The following is a 20,702-nucleotide window of genomic DNA, read 5'->3' on the forward strand; positions in this document are numbered from 1 at the left end:
AAGAAGAGTGATGTTTTTCCTCATGAGCATAGCCTGAGTGCCGTTTCTCCCAGGATTGGATTCCAGTCCCTTTCTTTTTTCAAATATATATATATATAAGGGCTGGTGGCAGCTAATATTTTTGTACTGTGTTTTTCATGTTTCTCATGTGTGCACTTTTGCATTTTACTGCAGGATATCATTTTGAGCAGAATATACTCAAAATGGCCATGCAACACCTTTTCGCCCTGTCCTTAGGCAATCTTGTCTTTTAGCCTTCTTCCTGCCCTCTCTGATCAGGAAATTCCATACAAGGTAACCCCTTTCCCTGGCAAAACTGTGTTTCCCAGGCAAGGAGGCAGTGTGAGCCCTTGCCTGAATGTGGTGAGTGGGATGTCTAGTCCCAATTCACAATCGAGCCAGGGGTATGTCTGTTGCTGGGCAGATGGCACGGGCTGTCCAACCATGGACAGCCTCTTCCTGCACATTTTGAATAGTGCAGATAGTTACAATTGGTGGGCTTAGGGCAACCCTGGCTCAAATTAGGAACAAAAAAAGAGAAGTCCTGCAGCCGTTCACCAGATCATCGTTGGAGCCAAGACCCATACATAGATTTATAGCCTGCTGAAGATCTAAGGTCGACTATTGAAGATATCCATCATAGCCACCAGTCAAACCTTGATGAAGCCCTATCTCTCTGCATCGATCTCCTGAAGACACTCATTGCTGCTTCGACTCTTGGGCTGGTGTCTGGGTGACGATCCTGTCCAAGAAACCTTCAGAAGAGTCACAGAACCATTCTGTGGGGTGGCCAGCTTCATGCAGGGAATCTTTGGTGCATCTGTCAACATTCTGAATTTTCAGCTTGAAATTTTGCAGAGCACCCACTTGTGGCCAAAGACCCACCCTCCTGCAGCTGAAACGCCCTACCACGAAGACGGACCTTGCTGGAGCAGCGTCTTTGTTCTTACCATGTGCGTCACGTGCCGTCAACGGATCGCAGTGTTCTTCACTACTACTCGAATCCATAGTGTAATGGTGTCACCCGTCATCATGGGACCTGTGGTGGTCTGCATCTATGGGAACCTGGGTTATCCAACTACAAAGCAACAGGAACCGTCTCGTTGGAGCGCAGAATCGCTGCCTAGACAGACCCAATCACAATCTGAAAATGACCAATGCACCCAACTATTGAAGTAGGGTGGGTCCAGTAAACCTATGGTACAGGGGTCATTACTAGTTGAATTGAAGAAGTGCAAGCTTGCACACTATTTTCTACCCCGCCCTCCCACCATAGGGTTGTATGGGTGCAAAGCCCTCACCCACTCGATTTGTCATGATCAGTGGCGTTCTGGCAAAGGACTCCAGCTTTGGATTCCCCCTGGGTTTTGAACTTAACTTTGCTTCTTCACCAATGGAACATTTTACCTACCTGTTGTCTTTGCCAATACTTGTTTCTTTACTGTATAGACTTACAACTCTCTGCAACAGGTACTTACCTGTGATTTTTAGTGGCACTATACCGGTACCTTGCTTAGCAGGAAAGTACTACCCAAGTGATAGAGGACTAGTTTTAAAAGGTTTCCATTGACCTTCATTACTTACATTTGCTTTTCCATGGATTGAACCGTTTTTCACTTGCTTTACTACTTACAGGTCTCATTTCTGTATAATCACTTCTGTTTTTTTTTTTAAGTAAAGTGTGGGTGATCTTTAGTGAGATCACCAACTGTGAATGTATCCACGCTTATAGTATTAATAAAAGGCTTTTTAAACAGTAGCTGCCGCCCATGGATTCTTTTTGTGCCTCTCAGTGTCCGTCTTTTCTAGCGAGCTACCCTTTCTTAAACTGTTGATGCTAACGTTTATAGCATTGATTAAGTAGAGGTACTTACCTACGATTTTCATTGCTTAGAGTGTATTAAAGGCTAATAAATGATGGATTAGTATAAATGCTGTCTAATTTGATTTGAGTGCCCTGTGTTGGTCTCATCGTAACACTATGTCACCCCCAGGTCTCCCGAAGTCTAAACCATACTGCTTAGCTACACTAGCTTGATTGGGCTAGACCCAAGTGTCGCTTCCCCGTCCACTAAAAAAGGGTGGCCTCTCAGAACCCTCGCTCAAGGCTGGCTCTGACATTCCACCTTAACATGTATGATTGCACTGAATTACAGTATTTGTTGTACAGGAAAATGTATTCATAATACATGTATATATAATTGTTGCATAAATGTGACACTAATGCAACATGAATAGTACAAATACTAATTTAAATAAGGTCACAAGAAGTTGTTAAAAATACAAATGAGAGATTCCAAGACGGCCGTCGAGTGGAGAGCACCGTATTCGATGCTCTCCTGAACCTCAGGGCCAACAAAGCATAATTCAGAAGCTAAAAACACCCGCCCCAGGCATTATGGCGAGCTGAAGAAAGCACTGAGAAGGTTACACCCACGTCACTCACCCCGGAATCGAGGAACGACAGAGATACCGATCGGCCTCCCAGCACACAACAAACAGTTGGAGAGCCGGAGCTGAGAGGACTAGTCTAGGGGGCCCGAACTGCAGAGCAACCCGGCACCCCAGACGCAGCAACCAAAACTCGGGGACCCTGAAGAGGAGCACCTGCAAGCTGGAGCGGGTAGAAGAGGTGACTGGCTCGGCTGCGCCTTACCCTGCTGAACCGGCAATCCAAAAGAAGCACCCAGGTATAAACGAGGAGGAGGAACACGAGGAGCACCTGTGGGAGGAAGAGGCGAAGTAGACTCCAGGGCTGCGAGAACCAGCAAGTGGTTTAAAGTTGGCAGATCACATTTGGCAGCCTAATCGGAGGAAGACGGCGACCCGGGGAAGACCCTACTCCGTGCCAGGCTATTAGAGGTGAGCGGGCAAGAAAAAAAAAATTAGAACAGTGGCATCCCTGTGCAAGGACGCCTACACGTAGACAGGGGCCCGCACAGATCAACTCCCCAAGGAACTAACAATAATAACAGGAGAGAGGCACCCAAAGCCCAGGCAGCAAGAGGAGGAGGGGGGGAAACGGACAATACCTCCCACCCGCATCTGGATCATTACTCGCCCCCCCATATAGGGGAAACACACCTCGGGCACAGGACACCAGCAAGCAGCTGTAGGCTAAACAGACCAGGATCTAATGAGGTGCACCGGGGAATTCCGTTCCCCAGATAACATAAGAAAAAGGGGGGAAATACCCTGAAAACCTCACCGCCCAGAAGCAGCAAAAGACAGGGAATTTTAAAAAAGGAGACAGGCATCCAACGCCCAAACAGCAGGAGGGGGTTGGGGTGGAGTACAACACTCTCCCCTCCCCCACCCGTATCACTACTTGGGCTCCCATGTAAGCGAAGCACACCCAGGCACGGGGCACCAAGAACCAGCGACAGGATAAAAGAGACCTGAACCAGGAACTAAAAAGGAGAGCTGGGGAAGGCAGTACCTCAGACAAGGAAGGATAAAGGGGGGAACACCTTGAGAACCTCACCGCACACAAACCACAAGACAAGGTAGAGCGCCCGGGAAGGCACCCCCTCACACCACCTCACAACTATGTCGAAAACCAGGGGCAAAGAGCTACCGACTCCCTCAAAAGGAAACCAAGAAAACCCAGGAAGGCGCATTGCAGAAGATCTGGGCCAAGGAAAATAACTCCCCTGAGGTAGTACAACAAAGCCAGGACCAAGCAGAACAAGGGGAATTGCAATCACAAGATGCCCAAGATCAAACAGTGACACAGGCACTCCTCAAACAGTACTTCACCAACTTCGGGGACAAAAGAGCAAGCACAGCTAGAGGCAAATAGACAAGAGAGACAACCTAGCAGAGGTCCTGCAAGACATAAAACGGGACGTAAACAAGATGGAAGAAAGGGTAGACATTAACGAGAGAGCGATTCAAGAATTGACAGAAGACTCTAGGAGGACCGAGATGCAGATAGACCAACTGTCAAATACGACCCACATCCTCGAGCTCCAGGCCGAAGACTTGGAAAATAGATCCAAGAGATTGAACATTCGACTTAAATGCCTTCCAGAGGAGGTTCTAGATAAAGATCTCGAAGCAGTGGTCAGAAGCATTTTCGCAAATCTCTTGGATGCAGAGGATACTCCAGAAATAAAAATGGACAGGATTCACAGAGTGGGACCCTGCAGGACAGAACCGGGGGTAAGACCAAGGGACGCCTTAGCAGCCCTTCATTGTATTTGTATTTGTTTATTTATAATGCGCAGACCATCGGGCCCGGGGGCATCAGGGCGCAATTTGTACAAAGTTACAGAAATGTATATATACAGACATAAAAATTACATTAACAGAAATATTAACAGGGTTTCTATCTACAAATATTACACTGGTTTCAGTGCCGCTAAGGCTTAGCAATGGATATCCCATAGGATGTAGGAAAGAATAGTAACGAAGGTCAGAGGGTCAGTGTAAGTAAGACAAGGGTGCTTCATGTCTTGAAGCTGGTCGAAGAGCCAAAATTTGGTTATGGCCTTGAATGTGTTGAATGAGTCTTCAGCTCTGATTGTAGCGGGGAGGGAGTTCCATAGCTTAGAGGCTAGGACAGGGAAGCTCGAGCCCCCCGCTTTTTGCAGTTTAAACCTAGGGACCGACAGACAGTGGGACTGGGCAGTTCTTAGTGGTCGGGAGGTTGAGTGGCGCGACAGCCGACTGCAGAGATAGATAGGGGCCTTGTTAGCCAAGCATTTGTGCGTAAGGGCAAGTGTTTTTAGTGAGATTCTCTGCTTGACAGGTAGCCACTTTAGGTTGGTTATAGATTCTGAAATGTGGTGGTTGCGGGGGATGTTTAGGGCAGCACGAATGGCATTGTTCTGAGTTGTTTGGAGTTTATTCAGGTTCTCTTGGCTGGTGCCTAAGTAAAGAGAACTACATAATCAATTTTAGCCATAATGAGGTTTCTAGCTAGTGTGACACTGTTAGGGGTGGTGAGGAACGGTCTGCAAGCTGCAATAAGTTTGCAGGTGTATGCAGAAGCAGATCTGACTGCATTTATTTGTCGGGATTAAGATAGGGTGGCGTCAAGGTAAAAACCTAACGTTTTAGTATCTTTCGAGACTCGTATGGTGTTACCGTCTAAGGTGAATGACGGGACAATACCTGTTTTAAAGGAGGCGTTGATGAAGGCCGTAATGAATGGGGCCAGATCATGTGCAGAGTCCTTAATGATGGGAGCTGGGCAAGGGTCACCTTGGCAGTTGGATGGTTTAATTCTCAGGGTGATATTTTCTACCTCGGTAACGGTGAGCGGTGAGAAGGCAAATGGTTTAGCGTTGGCAGTGTCTAGAGGTAAGGCCCTAGCAGCGGAGTGTGAGCGGTTGTCAAGCTTCAGGCTGTCGTGCTTGTCTTTAATTTTAGATTGTAGCGTAGATATTTTATTTAGTAAGGCTGCTTGAATGTTAGCACACCATTTACTATCTTTCGTGCAAGTGTCTGGGGGGAAACCAGAGTTTCTATCTCTTTTAGGATTCTGAAGAGTTCCTTTGTATTTGAATCAGCTTGCAGAATGCGATTGTTAAGTGATTCTTTTTTTGCGGTGATGATAGCATCTTTGTAGGTGAGTGAGGCAAGAAGGAAACCATCTTAATGCTCATCAGAGGGGTGGCTTTTCCAGTGGTTTTCAGCACAGTGTTTAGCTTTGCGGAGCATTCTTAACTGTGGGGTGAACCATGAATTAAGATGTGCTTGTGGTTTGGCCTTCCTAAGTTTGATAGGTGCTAGAATCTATGGCCGTAAGCATAGTTTGGTTATATGTGTCTGCTAGGAAGGTGGGATCAGAGCAGGTGTTGGTGGCCGCATTAAGGGAGGTGAGTAACAGTGGGAGGAGTTTCTCCTTAGTTATGTCCTTTTTACTTCTAATAGGGAGTGCTGGGGCTATCGGTGTCGGAGTATACAGGGTTGCTTCAATATTAAAAGTTATGATGTGATGGTCAGACCATAAGCAAGGTGTATTGTCAAGAACCTTGATATTGCAGTTTGAGCCTGCTAACCAGTCGAGGGTTCTGCCTTTGATATGGGTGGGTTCTTGAATGTACAAGGTGAGGCCGAGATCAGTTAGAAAATTCTCCAGATCTGTTGCCACGGATCTTTTGGGTCACCAAGACCTAAGTTAAGGTCGCCTAGGATGATAGCTTGTGAATTATTTTTAGTTTTGTCACGGAGGAGAGTGGATATTTCACCGACAAAGGTCGGTGCCTGACCTGGGGGCCTGTAGATAAGGTGGAGGGTGGCCGTTTGGTTGGGCGTTAGTGAGAGTTTGATTGACAATGACTCGGCTGATTCGAGATTGGAATCAGGTACCACTCTTAGGTCAAGAGCGTTTTTATGGATGAAGGCCACACTACCGCCTCTGGAATGGGCAGTGGTACGGTCACATCGCGTGATGCCGTAGTCAGGCGGTAAAGCAAGGATAGTGAGGGGGCAGATGCAGCATGTAGCCATGTTTCGGATATGGTGATGAAGTCGAGGTCAGAGGTGGTGATAAGGTCAGCGATGTCTAATGCGTGTGGTGTGAGAGATCTGGCGTTGATAAGGGCGCCCTTGAACACTGGCAATTTAACCCCTGTGGTAGTGGAGTTACATGTGGTGGTGGATGAGGGTGAACCAGGTGGTGTATGTGAAGTTTTCTTGGTGGCGTTGTTGCGGGAGCGTCGTAGGCGGAATCTAGTGCCTAATCTTTTGTTTCTAAGAAGGAGGGGGCAAGGCTGGTTAGGTGTGGGTTTCCTGCTGAAGTGTTCCAGCCACAGCGCTGGGTCATTAAGGTATTGGTTAATATGGTTGCTAGAGTGATGTAAACCTGCGGTGGTAGCTGCAGGGCTCATTCTAGGAGTCACAGTTATAGTCGGCCGTGCCTGGTGGTGTAGGTTCGGGCAGGCCAGACTATTGGGTGGGTGATCGGGTTTAACCCAAAGGGGGAAGGCTGTTACAGTGGGTAACTGAGTGACTTGGGCCGCCCGTAGGGCTAGAGTGTAGTATAGTAGTAGGGGCACACTAACGTGCATGATGGTAGTACTAGTTATCTGAGTAGGATACCTACGAAATTGTTCACACCGGTCAATATAGGGTCACATAAAATGGGACTATAGCATCAAAGACCAGAGCGGCACAGTGGATACAAGTGCCCAGATTAGACTAAGTGTCAGCAAACATAAAGGTGACCTGAGTGTACAGTGTGAGCAAAGCCTGGCATTGACTGAATAACATCAATCGTATAGTGACCAGGGCACCATAATGAAAAGTCAGCGTTTGTCAGGCACAACTGGTTCAGGCAATGCAAAATGCAGTGTGGCTAGATTCAAATGTCGGGCACATCAAGTAAAGCAGTGCAGAATGCACCAGGCAGAAGTCTGGTTATTAGAACAAAAGGTTTAGGCAGCGCAGAGTGCAGCCAGGTGGATGCCAGGGTGGGTGTGTCAACGGAGGTATGGCATGGCCTAAACACAGAGACCTAAATTCGATTTTAGCAGTGAGAGCCAAAAAGGCACCAAATTCGAATGCATAAGCAAGGACACCTAAATCCAATTTTAGCAGTGAGAGCTAAAAAGGCACTAAATTCAAATGCATAAACAAGGATACCTAAATCCAATTTTAGCAGTGAGAGCCAAAAAGGCACTAAATTCAAATGCATAAACAAGGACCCCTAAATTCAATTTTAGCAGTGAGAGCCAAAAAGGCACTAAATTCAAATGCATAAACAAGGACCCCTAAATCCAATTTTAGAAGTGAGAGCCAAAAAGGCACTAAATTCAAATGCATAAACAAGGACCCCTAAATCCAATTTTAGCAGTGAGAGCCAAAAAAGGCACTAAATTCAAATGCATGATTACTCAATTAAGGAAAAGATTCTGCAAAAATCGAGAAAGATGAAACAAATATCCTACAATGTAGAAGACATCTACCTCTACCAGGATCTGGCCCAGATAACCCTCACGAAAAGGAAAAGAATGGCCCCAATCCTGTCAGTCCTACGAGGCAAAGAAATTAGATACTGATGGACTTTTCCATTTGGGTTGATCTTCGACTGGCAGGGGAAAACCCACAGAATAGTGTCCTATGAAGAAGGAGCAAGAATCCTTGGGATCGAAGAGGATGATCAAACCCCAGTAGACCCCTCAGTAAAGATCCAAAGCAACCTCAAACCCTGAGAATGGTCGACAGTGAGAATTAAAAGACTGAAGAAGGGGGGGATACCAACCACAACTAAAAGGGCCCGCACCAGGAAAACAGGAGAGGGAAAATGATCCTGCAAAGAACTCAGACTGAACAATAAACACAATGATGTACAAGGGATTACTAGCAGTGCAAGCCTGGGACGGGCAAACAAGAACGTTCACACGGATGGTCTCAGGGGGACAGTTGGGTGGGGGGAGGATCTTGGAATGGGTTTGGGATAACCTGCAGAGAACCGAGCTGGGGCGCCGTCAGTGGTTCAACCCTCAAGAGACCAATTCGAGTGGGGCTAGCGGGTGGATGAGCCCACCCAGCGGAGGGGGGGTGGGGAGGGTGGGGGACAGGAGGACCAGGGGAAGAAGAAGGAGGGGAGTGTCCGGACAAGAGCTTATGAACAGGCAAAAAATACCGGAAGATCCTCAAACCCATGGCTAGACACAATAAGCTCACAATCATATCCCTTAACGTCAATGGCTTAAATTCCCCAGTGAAAAGGAGGAAAATCAAAAGATATTTTAAGAGGGAAAGCCCCGACATAATAACCTTGCAGGAAACCCATGTTCATGCCTGGGACAGAATAAGAATAAGGAGAGTCTGCCAAATATACAAATCAACGCATAACAGTAAGAAGGGGGGGGTGCTGTTGGCCCTCCAGAATAACCTTGACCTTACAGTCACAGAGACTCACAGGGATGCTCAGGGGAGATACATAGCGGTGAACTTAAAGGGGAGGGGGGAGGTGTACACGATAGCCACAATATATGCACCAAACACAGGACAAGACACATTTATCCAAAAATCACTGATCAGACTGGAAAGATTTGCAACGGTCCCCATAATCCTAACGGGAGACTTCAACATGGCCTGGAACCCTGCAAGGGATAGGAGCAAGAAGGGTTTAGGGGCACAGGGGAAACGCTCGAAAGAACTGAAGGAGAAAATCCAAAATCTCACACTAGCTGACGTATGGAGGGAAACAGAGGGGGACAAAGAGGGATACACCTTCTCACACGCCCACCCGTCACAATGTAGAATAGATTACGTATGGACTTTGTGCACTCTTCTGGGACGGAGATTAGAAATGACTGTGGGGACAATGACGATGTCAGACCATGGGCCTCATTACGACCCAGGCGGTAAGTTACCGCCTGGGTCGTACCCTTACCACCATGATGTAAACTACGTTTACACCATGGTGGATGGCGGATTTACCCTTCCCCATTCCCATTTTTGCCCCATAGGGCATAATGGGAGTGGGGAAGGCGCTAATTACGCCACCGTAAATTACGGTGGCGTAATTAGCACCATGGTCCCTTAGGGCCATGGATTTTAACGCCTGCAAAAAGCAGGCGTTAAACTCACCATGGCGCAAAGGGACCTCGGAATCAGGCGTTAAGGGTTGGCGCCGTTTACGGCGCCGTTAACCCCTTAACGCCTGACTCGTAATGAGGCCCCATGCGTCCATCCTGCTGACAATCAAAAGGAACTTAGCCCCCCGCACCATGGAAATGGTGTTATCCCACTTTCCCGTTTAAAGTTGACAAACTACGACAAACCTTTTTGACCTCTTGTAAATTAAATGCGTTTATCCGACTGAGATTGTCACATTGTACTATGTCTTTCATGCGAAAAAGAGAGAGCTAGGGTTAGTCTCCCTCTTCGTGTACAATGTAAATTTATATCCTCCAATTACTATAGACTGAGAGGTTACACGCGGTCATTCAGTAACCTTACTCTGATGATTTGATATTTATATTTGTTTTTCCGTCTTAGATCAGAGCGTTCTACCCAATTTATGACCCCTTTTTTCATTACTTATTTCAATTCTATTTCACACGGTAAACCAATAAAACATTTTTTAGCTTTCCTCTCCCCGTTCTACTATGTGCGGACTAGGATTTGTAATGCCCTGTTTATATTTTACACTAGGTTTCTGCACCTCATGAATTTTTCGTTTCAATCGATCTGATTTCACACTTTTCGATTCAAATGACTCCCAGTTATTGTATATCTAGAGGTTCATACTTTATCACAACTTATAACCTCGTTTCAAGATGGCCGATCTTTTCGGCCTGATTGCTTATTAGTCCCTCTTCTTTGTCTATAACTCTAGTCCTCTATTTATCTCCATGGTCACATGCTGTTTCCATGGTTCGTGAACAAATCGCTCGGTTGGACTGACCCTGTTCAGGATTGTCCCCTGACGCTCCAGGTAAGCGCGAATGCATTAGCATTTGTCTATCTAAGGACCAGGGATAAAGTACCTTAGTCTCATTATTCTTTTTTTTTTTTTTGGTATTCACTTCAGCTTATGTTTCACCATCCACTTGACAAGTCCCATTAGAGGGATCTTTCCACTGAACTATAATATGATGTACGTTTTACTGTCTATTTTACAGGAAGGGGTGTATCAATTGACCTTCAGTTTCTCTGTCAAACATTGACCACATAATTCACCTTATAATGTTGCACGTATTACAACGCATATTATGACATGTTACAACAAATGTCACAACATTTTCAAAATTGTAAAATTGAATATGTTATGAATTGTGTCTACAATATTTTCTTTACTGAATTTGTGTTTTTCCTTTTACGTTAAGAGTCCAAGTTTGGCCTTTTGAAGAAGAGGAGAACTTCCTCGAAACGCGTCGTCATTTAATTTGGACTCTATTTTTCCTCAATTTGAGCTTCATCTATTGATTCCATTTTTGTTTCTATGCACTGTAAATAATCTGTCTCTGAACTATAATTCTTGTTGAAAATAATATAGCTTGGCTATAAATATATATTTTTTATCTCACACTTCTGTGTCTGGCCATATTTGTTAGAAACAAAAATATGTACAATGCATATAACTCATGAACAACTGTATTGGATTAATCCAAACATTTGAAAGTGTGCAGGGGACGGGAGGGTTCCCAAGTTGAATCCTCTTTCTTTTTACAAACTACGACAAGAGACCACGGAAGGGATATTAGGTTTTTTGAAGATAACAAATCCAGAGACACGTCCCATAAGACGAGGTGGGACGCGTTCAAGGCAACAATCAGGGGGGAAATCATAGCCACCAAAACCCGTAGGAACAGAGAAATGAGACTCATTGAAAAAGACCTAGAGGGAAAGCTCAAGGAGGTAATGTCCCGGATGGGAGTGGAAGCGAGCGGGGAAACAAGGAGGGAATATGGAACCATAAGGGCCCAACTAGATCTCATACAGACCAGGGCGGCGGAACGCTCCCCATTATCCCTCAAACAAAAATACTACAATAAAGCAAACAAATCAGAAAGGCTCTTAGCCAGGATCCTGAGAAAAGAAGAGAAGGCCGAAAGTATACTTAAAGTAAAGGTTGTTAGGGATAACACGAGCACTAACACAGACGACATTACCCAAGAATTCTTTTAGATATTACACCATGCTGTACAGCTCAGACAATCTGTCAGTACAAACCCAAGAGGGATACATAGAGAAAACCAATCTCTTAGGAATAACAGAGCAGGAGAGGCAAACCCTACAACAAGAAATTACTATTGAGGAAATTGGAGGGGCCATAAAAGCATTGCCCCTCAATATGTCACCAGGCCCGGACGGATTCACCTTAGAATTCTACAGGACACACAGGGAAACCTTACTACCAAACCTAGTAACCCTATTCAACGAATTTAGTTCTGTTGGGGCCATTACTCAATCCATGGAAGAGGTGAAAGTAGTCCTAATACCAAAACAGGGAAAAGATCCAACCGCATGTGGCTCATATAGACCATTTGCTTTAATCAACGTTGATGTCAAAATCTATCGAAAATACTAGCAATCCGACTAGATCAAATCCCTCCAGACACTGTAAGCACAGACCAATCAGGATTCGTTAGGGGCCGACAAACTAGTGACAACATCAGAAGGATAGTGCATCTCCTAGAGAAGGTCAATAAGAAAGACACCCCAGCTCTCCTAATAGCCCTTGACGCTGAGAGAGAGTTCGATAGGTTCGAGTGGGGGGTTCCTATTTGCCACTATGAAAAAGATGGGATTTGGGGACAAATCTTTGGCAAAGAACAAAGATAACTACCAGAAACCATCACTGCGAATAGCCATAAATTGACGACTAACAGAATGCGTCAAAGTACAGCGCGGCACAAAACAGGTCTGCCCCCTCTCACCTTTGCTTTACGCAATTCACCTGGAGCCTCTCCTGGCATCATTAAGAGCAAACAAGGAAATAACAGGGGTGCCATTTGGGGGAAGACACCATAAAATAGCCGCCTTTGGGGATGACATGTTGCTAACTATAACACACCCTGAGACATCCCTTGGAGCGATAGACAGATGCACACAAATCCGAAATCCTAAACCTGACGATTGAAAGAGAAGTAGAGACTGACCTTAAAAAGGACTCCCCATATAGATGGGTCGAGAAGGCCATAAAGTATTTAGGAATTAAACTAACAAGAGTGACAGAAGAACTTTACACTGCTAACTACCCACCCCTCCTAGACACCATTAGGAACACATTGATAGACGCGGGCCCTTAAACCATAACATGGTTAGGTAGAATTAATGTGTTGAAGATGGTCATCCTTTCCCAATTGCTGTACTGTTTCTTGCCCCTCCTAGTGCAAGTACCCGCCTCCTTATTTAGAGCTATAGAAAAACACACAAGCAAATTTGTTTTGAACAATAGAAGACCGAGAATAGTGAAAAGGGTAATGACGATGCCAAGGAACAGGGGTGGAATGAGGGAACCAGACTTCAAGGCATACTATCTGGCTGCTCAAACAAGAGTGATTAGAGTTTGGCTGAGGGAAAACAGGGACAAGATATGGAGACCAATGGACAGGGCAGTGGAAACCCAAAGCAGATTGTGTCTGTGGTTGGAGACTCCTGGGATGAAATAATCAAGCATGTCCACACCACCTCTTTCCCGTCCCCACTCAAACCAATCTTTCGCAATCCACAATTCACCCCATGTGGATAGGGAAGGCCTTCAGTAAATGGCGGGAGGGAGGGTGCCAAAACATCTGCAACATGTTCGAGGGACCAAGTCCTTTACCCAATGCAAGGTAAACTTTGTGGGAGGTGGGAGAAGAGGAGCGATTCAGAAATACCCAAATAAGACACTGGTTGCAGCACCCCCTAATGAAAGAAGTGCTGATGCACACTTTAACTTCCTTTGAGAAATATTTACCAATAGACACCGGGGACAAGCGCATAGTAGCGACAATTTACTCACACATCAAAAAGGGGGCGGACACGGGCCGAAAGAGATACATGACACATTGGGAAGTGACAGTAGGACAACCAATAAACAAAGCAGACTGTAGAAAACTATGGGTGAACATACCTAAGCTCACAAGGTCCCTTCAGATCCAGGAAATATGGATAAAATGTATGCTACAGTGGCCCTTAACCCCAGCAAAACTCCACAAAATGTACCCCCTAGAATCCAAACTTTGTTGGAGGGAATGCGGGATGGAGGGAACCTCGAGCCACATTTGGTGGGAATGCACCCACATCCAAGAATACTGGGGGGGGGGTAATACAGGAAGCAGCCGAACAAACCCTAGGAGTAAAGGGAGAAGCTAATAGAGGCTTGGTACTGATAGGCTTAGATGGAACTGTGGACGAACTAACTTCGAGAGCAGAACGCAAAGTATATGTCATCCTGATGATGCAGGGGCATTAGTACCAGTGCATAAATGGAAGTCGAAGGAGCCCCCGATGGAACACGAATGGGGTCGGAAAAGTATGGAACTTGCAGCCCTCGAGGGGCTAACCTACTCTCTACAAGGAGACCACCAAACCTACTGAACAGACTGGTCAAGAGTGTTGGGGTTTCTACAGAGGGAGGACAGGGGGCGGTGGTGCCCAAGAAGAATGAGCCTTTTGGGATTACTGTAATTGTCACGGGACGTTTACATATGCAGGAATCTGGGTCAGCAAGGGACTTCATCAAATAATGGTACCTAAATCTCAAATGATGAGGAGGGAATGTACAGAAGAGGAAGGAGACGAATGAAGGATCAGAACCGGACTGGAGGAGGTGGGAGCGAGAAGGGGACCGGGAGGGTGGGGGGACAGGGGAAGGTGGGTACAATTTATGTGGAAAAGTTTTACTGAAAATGCAAATAAAAAGTAACATTAAAAAAAATATATCCATTTCATTTGTATCAGTTTTGAAAACACCAACATAAAAAATGGGCTGGCTGCCTAAAGCAATCAATTCTTTGAGTGGTTTCAAGTTAGAGCCTGTGATCGCCTGATTAGAGGGTACTTTTGGCAAGATACATTTTTAGAAGGTGGATGCTGTGTAGGTGAGACATTTGCATATGAGGGGAATGAGAAGGAAGTGGAAGGCACCAAGCACAATTAATGAAGAGCAAGGCAATGGAATGGTGAGAGGCTAGGTCTAGCACAGACAGCATGCCCCATTTTGGTGTGCAATTGGAGTTTCACCAACAAGGATATTGGTACACCACTTCTGTGAACCTATAACCTCGAGGAGTGCCTTTATCACATAGCCGAGAATAGTGTGCCGTGGTGGCAGACTTCCGACCTACCACTCTGGGCAAACACGCATGCATGCAAGTGTTCCGTACCTCTTATACTCGTCTCTCTTAGACTTCGGACAATTGACCTTTTCCACATATCCGGTGGGGAGGCATTCAGGCACGATTTTCTGTGGGTAAACGAACACATTGATTTCAAAGAGGAGAAGGCATGTGTACAGCTGAAAATACTAAACATATCAAGAGAGCATTTCTGTTGCAGGAACACCCAATGAGAACACATCACTGATGAACCCCCAGATCGCTGAAGCGGACGCTTTAAGTCAAGTCCAAAAATGTTGGCATTCAGCAAGGGAAGTGTCCAGTGTGCATCAAGCCCACATAGGCCACTTGAGCTGGGATAACTCCGCCCCACTCCCTCTTCCGATATGGCAAACAGTCTGGGCGTCTTCCTTAGCACGAACGTAGCAGCGACTTCCTAAACTAATGCAGTAAATCCATTCTTCCAGCTCATTTAAGCACACCATTCCTTGCCTCAGTTGCCCTCCGAATCAGCACGTCATAGTACTTATCCACCTTGCTTACATAAATGCACTGTACATAGAAGCTCCAACATACAAAATACGCAGACTGTTTTCAATGTGGCTAGAAAGCAACTGGCTCCAGAACTAGCATCACACCAGTGCTGTGTACAATTCAATAATGCCCGGTGTCTGCCAAATAAGTTAAAGGCACTCTGCATAGTCCACTGCACCGTCCATGGCACAGGCCCAGATTGGTCTGATATCAGCCCAAACATCCTCTCAATCACTGTGCATCGCATGGCAGTGGCTTACCAAAGAAGCACCTGGAAGGGACTGCCTTCTCTGCACGGAAGGGTAATCTGGAACAGTCCATGCCGAAGTATTTGCTGCATAAAAGCCCACCTCGCCTTCAGTAAAGTACTAATACTTTAGCTTCACACTTCCCTCCCACTGTTCAGGAAATCTGCCAGGCTTGAAATCCCAATGTTCTCACACTAGCTCATCTGCCACAAGCCTAGCACTGATGAAGCATGTGTTTAGGGCAGTTCCACATCAAATGGGGCCTCTCCCACCAGTCTAACCATAAACTGGAACTTCCCAGGCTGCCCACAATATGACTGCCATTTGCACACATTTCCCACAATGACATAGTACACAGTCCTTGACTCATTACAAAAATCATGCATGACATAACGAAGCATCAGTTTGGGCAGATTAAAAAAGTGCCCTCTTCTAAAAAATAAATGCACACGACCGAGAACCCACCCAATTACTGTCCTAATGCAGTATTGCAAGAATTCTAATGTTCACAAATATATTTTGTACCAACTACAGTACTTCCGATATAAACAGTATAAAAACTAGCACTATCAAATTATTGGATGAGTTTTCTTTTTTTATGTGTACTTGATCAAAGAAAATTGATGAACGCTGCTGACTGGTTCCCTGCATTTAATACACTGGGCCTCGATTTCCTGGCTTCACAACTGTAGTCCATTTCAGTTTCCTCCCAGAAAGATAGAAAAATGTGTTGAGATGGACCACCTGACCCCGTGGATCTAAGAAACCAAATCATGGAGGTTTTTTTTTTTTAAAACTTTTATTTTTGCTGACAGAGGCAAAGGCATAAACACATCCGAGCAATAGACAAATTCGTTGCAGATATAAGTGAATACAGAGCATATAGGCAGAAGTATGGTAACAGCGGTTGAGTAACAACACATCACAGAGCACCAACATGCCGAACAGCAATAGAGACGTTAGGAGGACTCATCCACCGAGGAAGTGTCATTTAAGCTAATCAAGTAGCTGTTGAATGCAGACCATATGTTTCGAGGACGAGAACGTACTGGGAGCATACCCAGAAACTCTTCCTCACAGTGTCGGGACCACATGAGTAAATTTAACCATTTCTGGAATGTAGGGGGACTGGGGCTCTTCCAGCTTGGTAAGACACATTTCTTGGCTATGATACAGCTTACATTTAAGAACTTAATAATGTCTCTAGCTCCCCTGGGCTGCCACACTCCAAACAGAACCCCCATTGGATCAGGATCCACAACAGTATCAGTGATGACAGACAATGTCTCTATGACTTTACTCCAGAATGTGGCCAGTTCCGGGCAGTCCCAAAACATGTGCAGGTGGTCAGCGCCTTCCGCACCGCAGCGGGGGCACAGCCGAGGATCAGAGCAAGCAAACCTTGACACTCTACCTGGAGTGTAATACAGCCTGTTGAGTAATTTATATTGTATGGTGCGGTAGCGGAAGTTTAGGGACACCCTGCTAGTATGGGAACACATCTTCTCCCACTGCTGATCAGTAAGTTCCAGTTCCAGCTCGGAGGCCCAGTTGTCATGGGCCCTGGATGGAAGTGGAGAGGCCAAGAGGAGCTTATATAATGAGGAAACCACCCCGCGGGCGCCACCCGAGTTGGCGATGTAAGCAATCCCAGGAGAGTCCTGGGGTTCAATGGGGAAGACAGGCCATGCATTTCGGAAGGCAGCGCGGAGTCTGTAGAACTGCAGGAGCTCCTGAACGGGACCCGAGTGCCTCGGCCTCCACGTCTGCTGTGTTATAAACTGTCCCTCTGGATAGAAATCGGTAAGGGTGCGGTATCCCAGGGCCTCCCAGTGGCGCGCCAGGGCGGTGTCATGTGTGGGTTCCAGCCCGGGAAACCTCCAGGCGGGGAGCCATTTGTAGTACGGATATTGCTCGTCGCAGGTTTTCAATATCTGGTCCCAAGCCTGTACCGTGGTCCGGACCGGGTGAATGGGAGAGACCGGCACATACTGCTGGTTTAGAATCAAGGACATGATCTCGGTGCCTGTCGCTGCCAGAACCTCAAGGTTAATGTGGGGACTGGGTGGGGGCCCAGGGTACCAGTAAGACGCGAACTGCGCCTGTGAAGCAGTCTAATATCGCAGCAAGTCTGGGGCTGTGAAACCCCCTCTGTCGTAGGGCAAAGACATATCCGACCACTTTTTACTCACCGCGCCAGAGTGCCATAGGAATTGAGCAAACAATTTGTGCAGGTTCGTGAAATATTTCCTACCCGGCCAGGCAGGGACATTACCAAACATGTACAACAACTTGGGTAACAAGATCATTTTTACCAGCGAGTCTTCCGGCTAGTGATAGTGGAAGGGTACGCCAGCGCATGATTTTGGCCTCGGCTTGCTCAGCTACAGCCCGATAGTTGTCTGCTAGTAGCGATTCTTTGGCGAGGGACACCTGGACTCCCAAGTACTTAATCCCATTCGGGGACCAACGGAGCGGGTACTCGGTGGTGGGCTGCATCGTGGAGCTAGTAAGGGGGAAGATCTCAGATTTCGTATAATTTATAGTGAACCCCGAGTATGTACCTATGCGGGTGACGTCACGTAAGATTGGATCCAGATGAACAGCGGGGTCTCTTATAAAGAGTAGTACATCGTCCGCATAAAGCGAGATGATCTCGGGGGAGTCTTTCAACCGCACCCCTCTTCGTGCATGCCGCTCCCTGACGTAATCGGCCATCGGCTCAATTGCCAAGGCAAAGAGGATCGGGGAAAACGGGCAGCCTTGTCGAGTACCTCTAAAGAGAGGGAACAGACCGGACGTCTGGGAGTTAACTCGCACCCTGGCCACCGGGGAAGTGTACAGTAACCTAATGTATGCTATCATATTGGGCCCTACCCCATATTTTCCAAGACCAACCAGATGTATTTCCAAGACACCATGTCAAATGCCTTCTGGGCATCCAGTGTGACCGCAACCGCACTCACCCGTTGGTCAATGCGTGCCATGACGTTAAGCAGCCTCCTAATGTTGTGGGATGTTGATCTTCCGGGTACAAAGCCTGATTGATCATCATGGACCATGTACGACATGACCGGGAGGAAGCGGTTGGCAATCACTTTGGCGAAGATTTTGGTGTCCAAATTCATCAGGCCTATATGATCCGCACTCGTTAGTGGGTTTACCGGGTTTGGGCAGGACCGTGATGATGGCCTCGCGCAGCGATGGGGGAAGAGTGCCCAGCCGAAGCGACTCGTTCCAGACCTCAAGCAGTTTGGGGGCTAAGATAGCCACCTGCTCCTGATAGAACTCAGCTGTCAGCCCATCAGGACCAGGTGCTTTTCCTTTAGGGAATTTAGATATAGCCTCAACTATTTCATCCAACACGATGGGGCAATCCAATTGGTCCCTGGTAGCGGGGGAGACGATAGTCATGGGGATCTGCTCGAGGAGGTCGCGCATTTGGGACTCACTGTGCTCGGGGGTTTGGGTGTACAGCTCTGAATAAAAGTCTGTGAAGACCTCCAGAATATATTGGTCAGACCACCGTTCCGACCCCAGGCTGTCCTTGATGCAAGTGATCTGGGTTTGGCCCCACTCAACCCTGGCCAATGCAGCCAGTGTCCTGCCAGGTCTGTCCCCCTCTCCATACCTGCGAGCCGCCTGCGGGCGACTGAAGTATTGGACTTCCCTGGTGGCTTGTTCGTTAAAAAAATGGAGTTCCTTGCTGATCTGGGATAGAGTAGCGGGGTCAAAAGATGTAGGATGGGCGCTCTCAAGTTCGCGTAATTTGGCTTCAGAGCGGGCAAGGGCAGCTCTAATGGCCTTGAGGACTCCCGCCTCCCTAGATATGGACATTCTCCTGATGAAGACTTTGAAAGCCTCCCACCGGACCCCTATAGAAGTAGCTTGAGGTGTAATAAGTTCAAAGTAGGACTGGATGTCGGCCAAAATATCAGCCTTAAATACTATGTCCTGTAAGGCCAAGGACTTGAAACGCCAAGTGTTAATTGTAGGGGCGGGCACACCCAGGTCTATAGATAGCCGGATCGGTGAATGGTCCGACAGGGTGCGCGCCAATATTTGAGTTTCCAACACCCTCCCCAGCAAAGAACTAGACAGGAAGAACATATTAATTCTGGAGGAGCTGTCATGCACCGAAGAGTAATGAGTATATTCACGCATCTGCGGGTGCATTGCCCGCCAGGGGTCTCGAATGTCAAGGGCAATGCTATGTGCAAGGAGCTTGCGCGCCGCATTGGAAAGGAGTCTGGGGGCCGTGCCTGTTCTGTCCAGTGTGGTGTCTAATATAAAGTTCATGTCCCCCCCCAAATGATCTGCACCCCTACATAACCCAGCAGTATGGAAGCAATCCGGTCAATAAAGTCAGGAGAGTCCACATTGGGGCCATACGTATTAACCAGTAAATAGTCCCTGTTCGCTATTGCGCAATGTAGGATAATGTACCTTCCCTCTGGATCGATGTAGCTCTTATGGAGTACAAACTTAAGTGACCTGTGGATCATAGTCAATACCCCTCTGGCGCGGGTCGAGTAAGCCGTGAAGTATCTGTGTGGACCCCATGAGGTGCCATGCACCTAGTTAGCGGGCCCCTACAGTGTGTTTCCTGCAATAGCAATATCTTGCAACCATGTCTGGTGGCATGGGCCATGATTTTGCACGCCTTGGTGTAGTTACTTAAACCCCGGACATTCCAGGACATCACTGTTATGGACATTTCAGAAGACTAACGTACATCCCACAACAGCTGTAGGAACTTACACGGTGAATGAAGAGAGCCCCCCCGGGGGTGCCCCGATGTCGTGTGCTTTGCCAAACCGCCCCCGTCATTTACTATATTGTAGCCCCAGACCCCAACCATACCACCCCCCTCCCTCACTGCCCACCCACAACGTGCAGTGGAAATCAACCCCCCCCGGATGCACGTGCCACCAACTAACCCGACCGTCACTAGGAAGGGTCAAAGGGTGAAATCCAACAGGGATATGCCCTTTCCAGGGCCCAACTGGGGCCAACTAGCAGTAGCATCCAACAAAACATAAACATTGCAATTGCAGTGAGGTGCACTGTTGCCGTGTGGACGGCTACTTAAACATTGTGTAAGACAGCATGAGCTGTCAAAAACAGGTTTCTGCGGAATACGGAGTCTTTGTAGGGTCCCAAAGCAAGTCTCCAGCGCCAAAGCCGG

At 47.0% G+C, this 20,702-nt stretch overlaps 1 protein-coding gene across 1 annotated transcript in view; it reads right to left on the bottom strand.

The window, feature by feature from the left end:
- The window catches only part of JTB (jumping translocation breakpoint), a 184,345-nt gene that overhangs the window by 49,930 nt on the left and 113,713 nt on the right, over positions 1 to 20,702 (bottom strand). The window contains exon 5 of the mRNA XM_069651547.1: positions 14,781 to 14,860. Coding sequence (XP_069507648.1) covers positions 14,781 to 14,860 — 80 coding nt within the window. The remainder of the gene's footprint in view (positions 1 to 14,780; positions 14,861 to 20,702) is intronic.

Source organism: Ambystoma mexicanum, chromosome 1p (assembly GCF_040938575.1).
Source record: "Ambystoma mexicanum isolate Mex_15411 chromosome 1p, UKY_AmexF1_1, whole genome shotgun sequence".
Classification (NCBI taxonomy): domain Eukaryota; kingdom Metazoa; phylum Chordata; class Amphibia; order Caudata; family Ambystomatidae; genus Ambystoma; species Ambystoma mexicanum.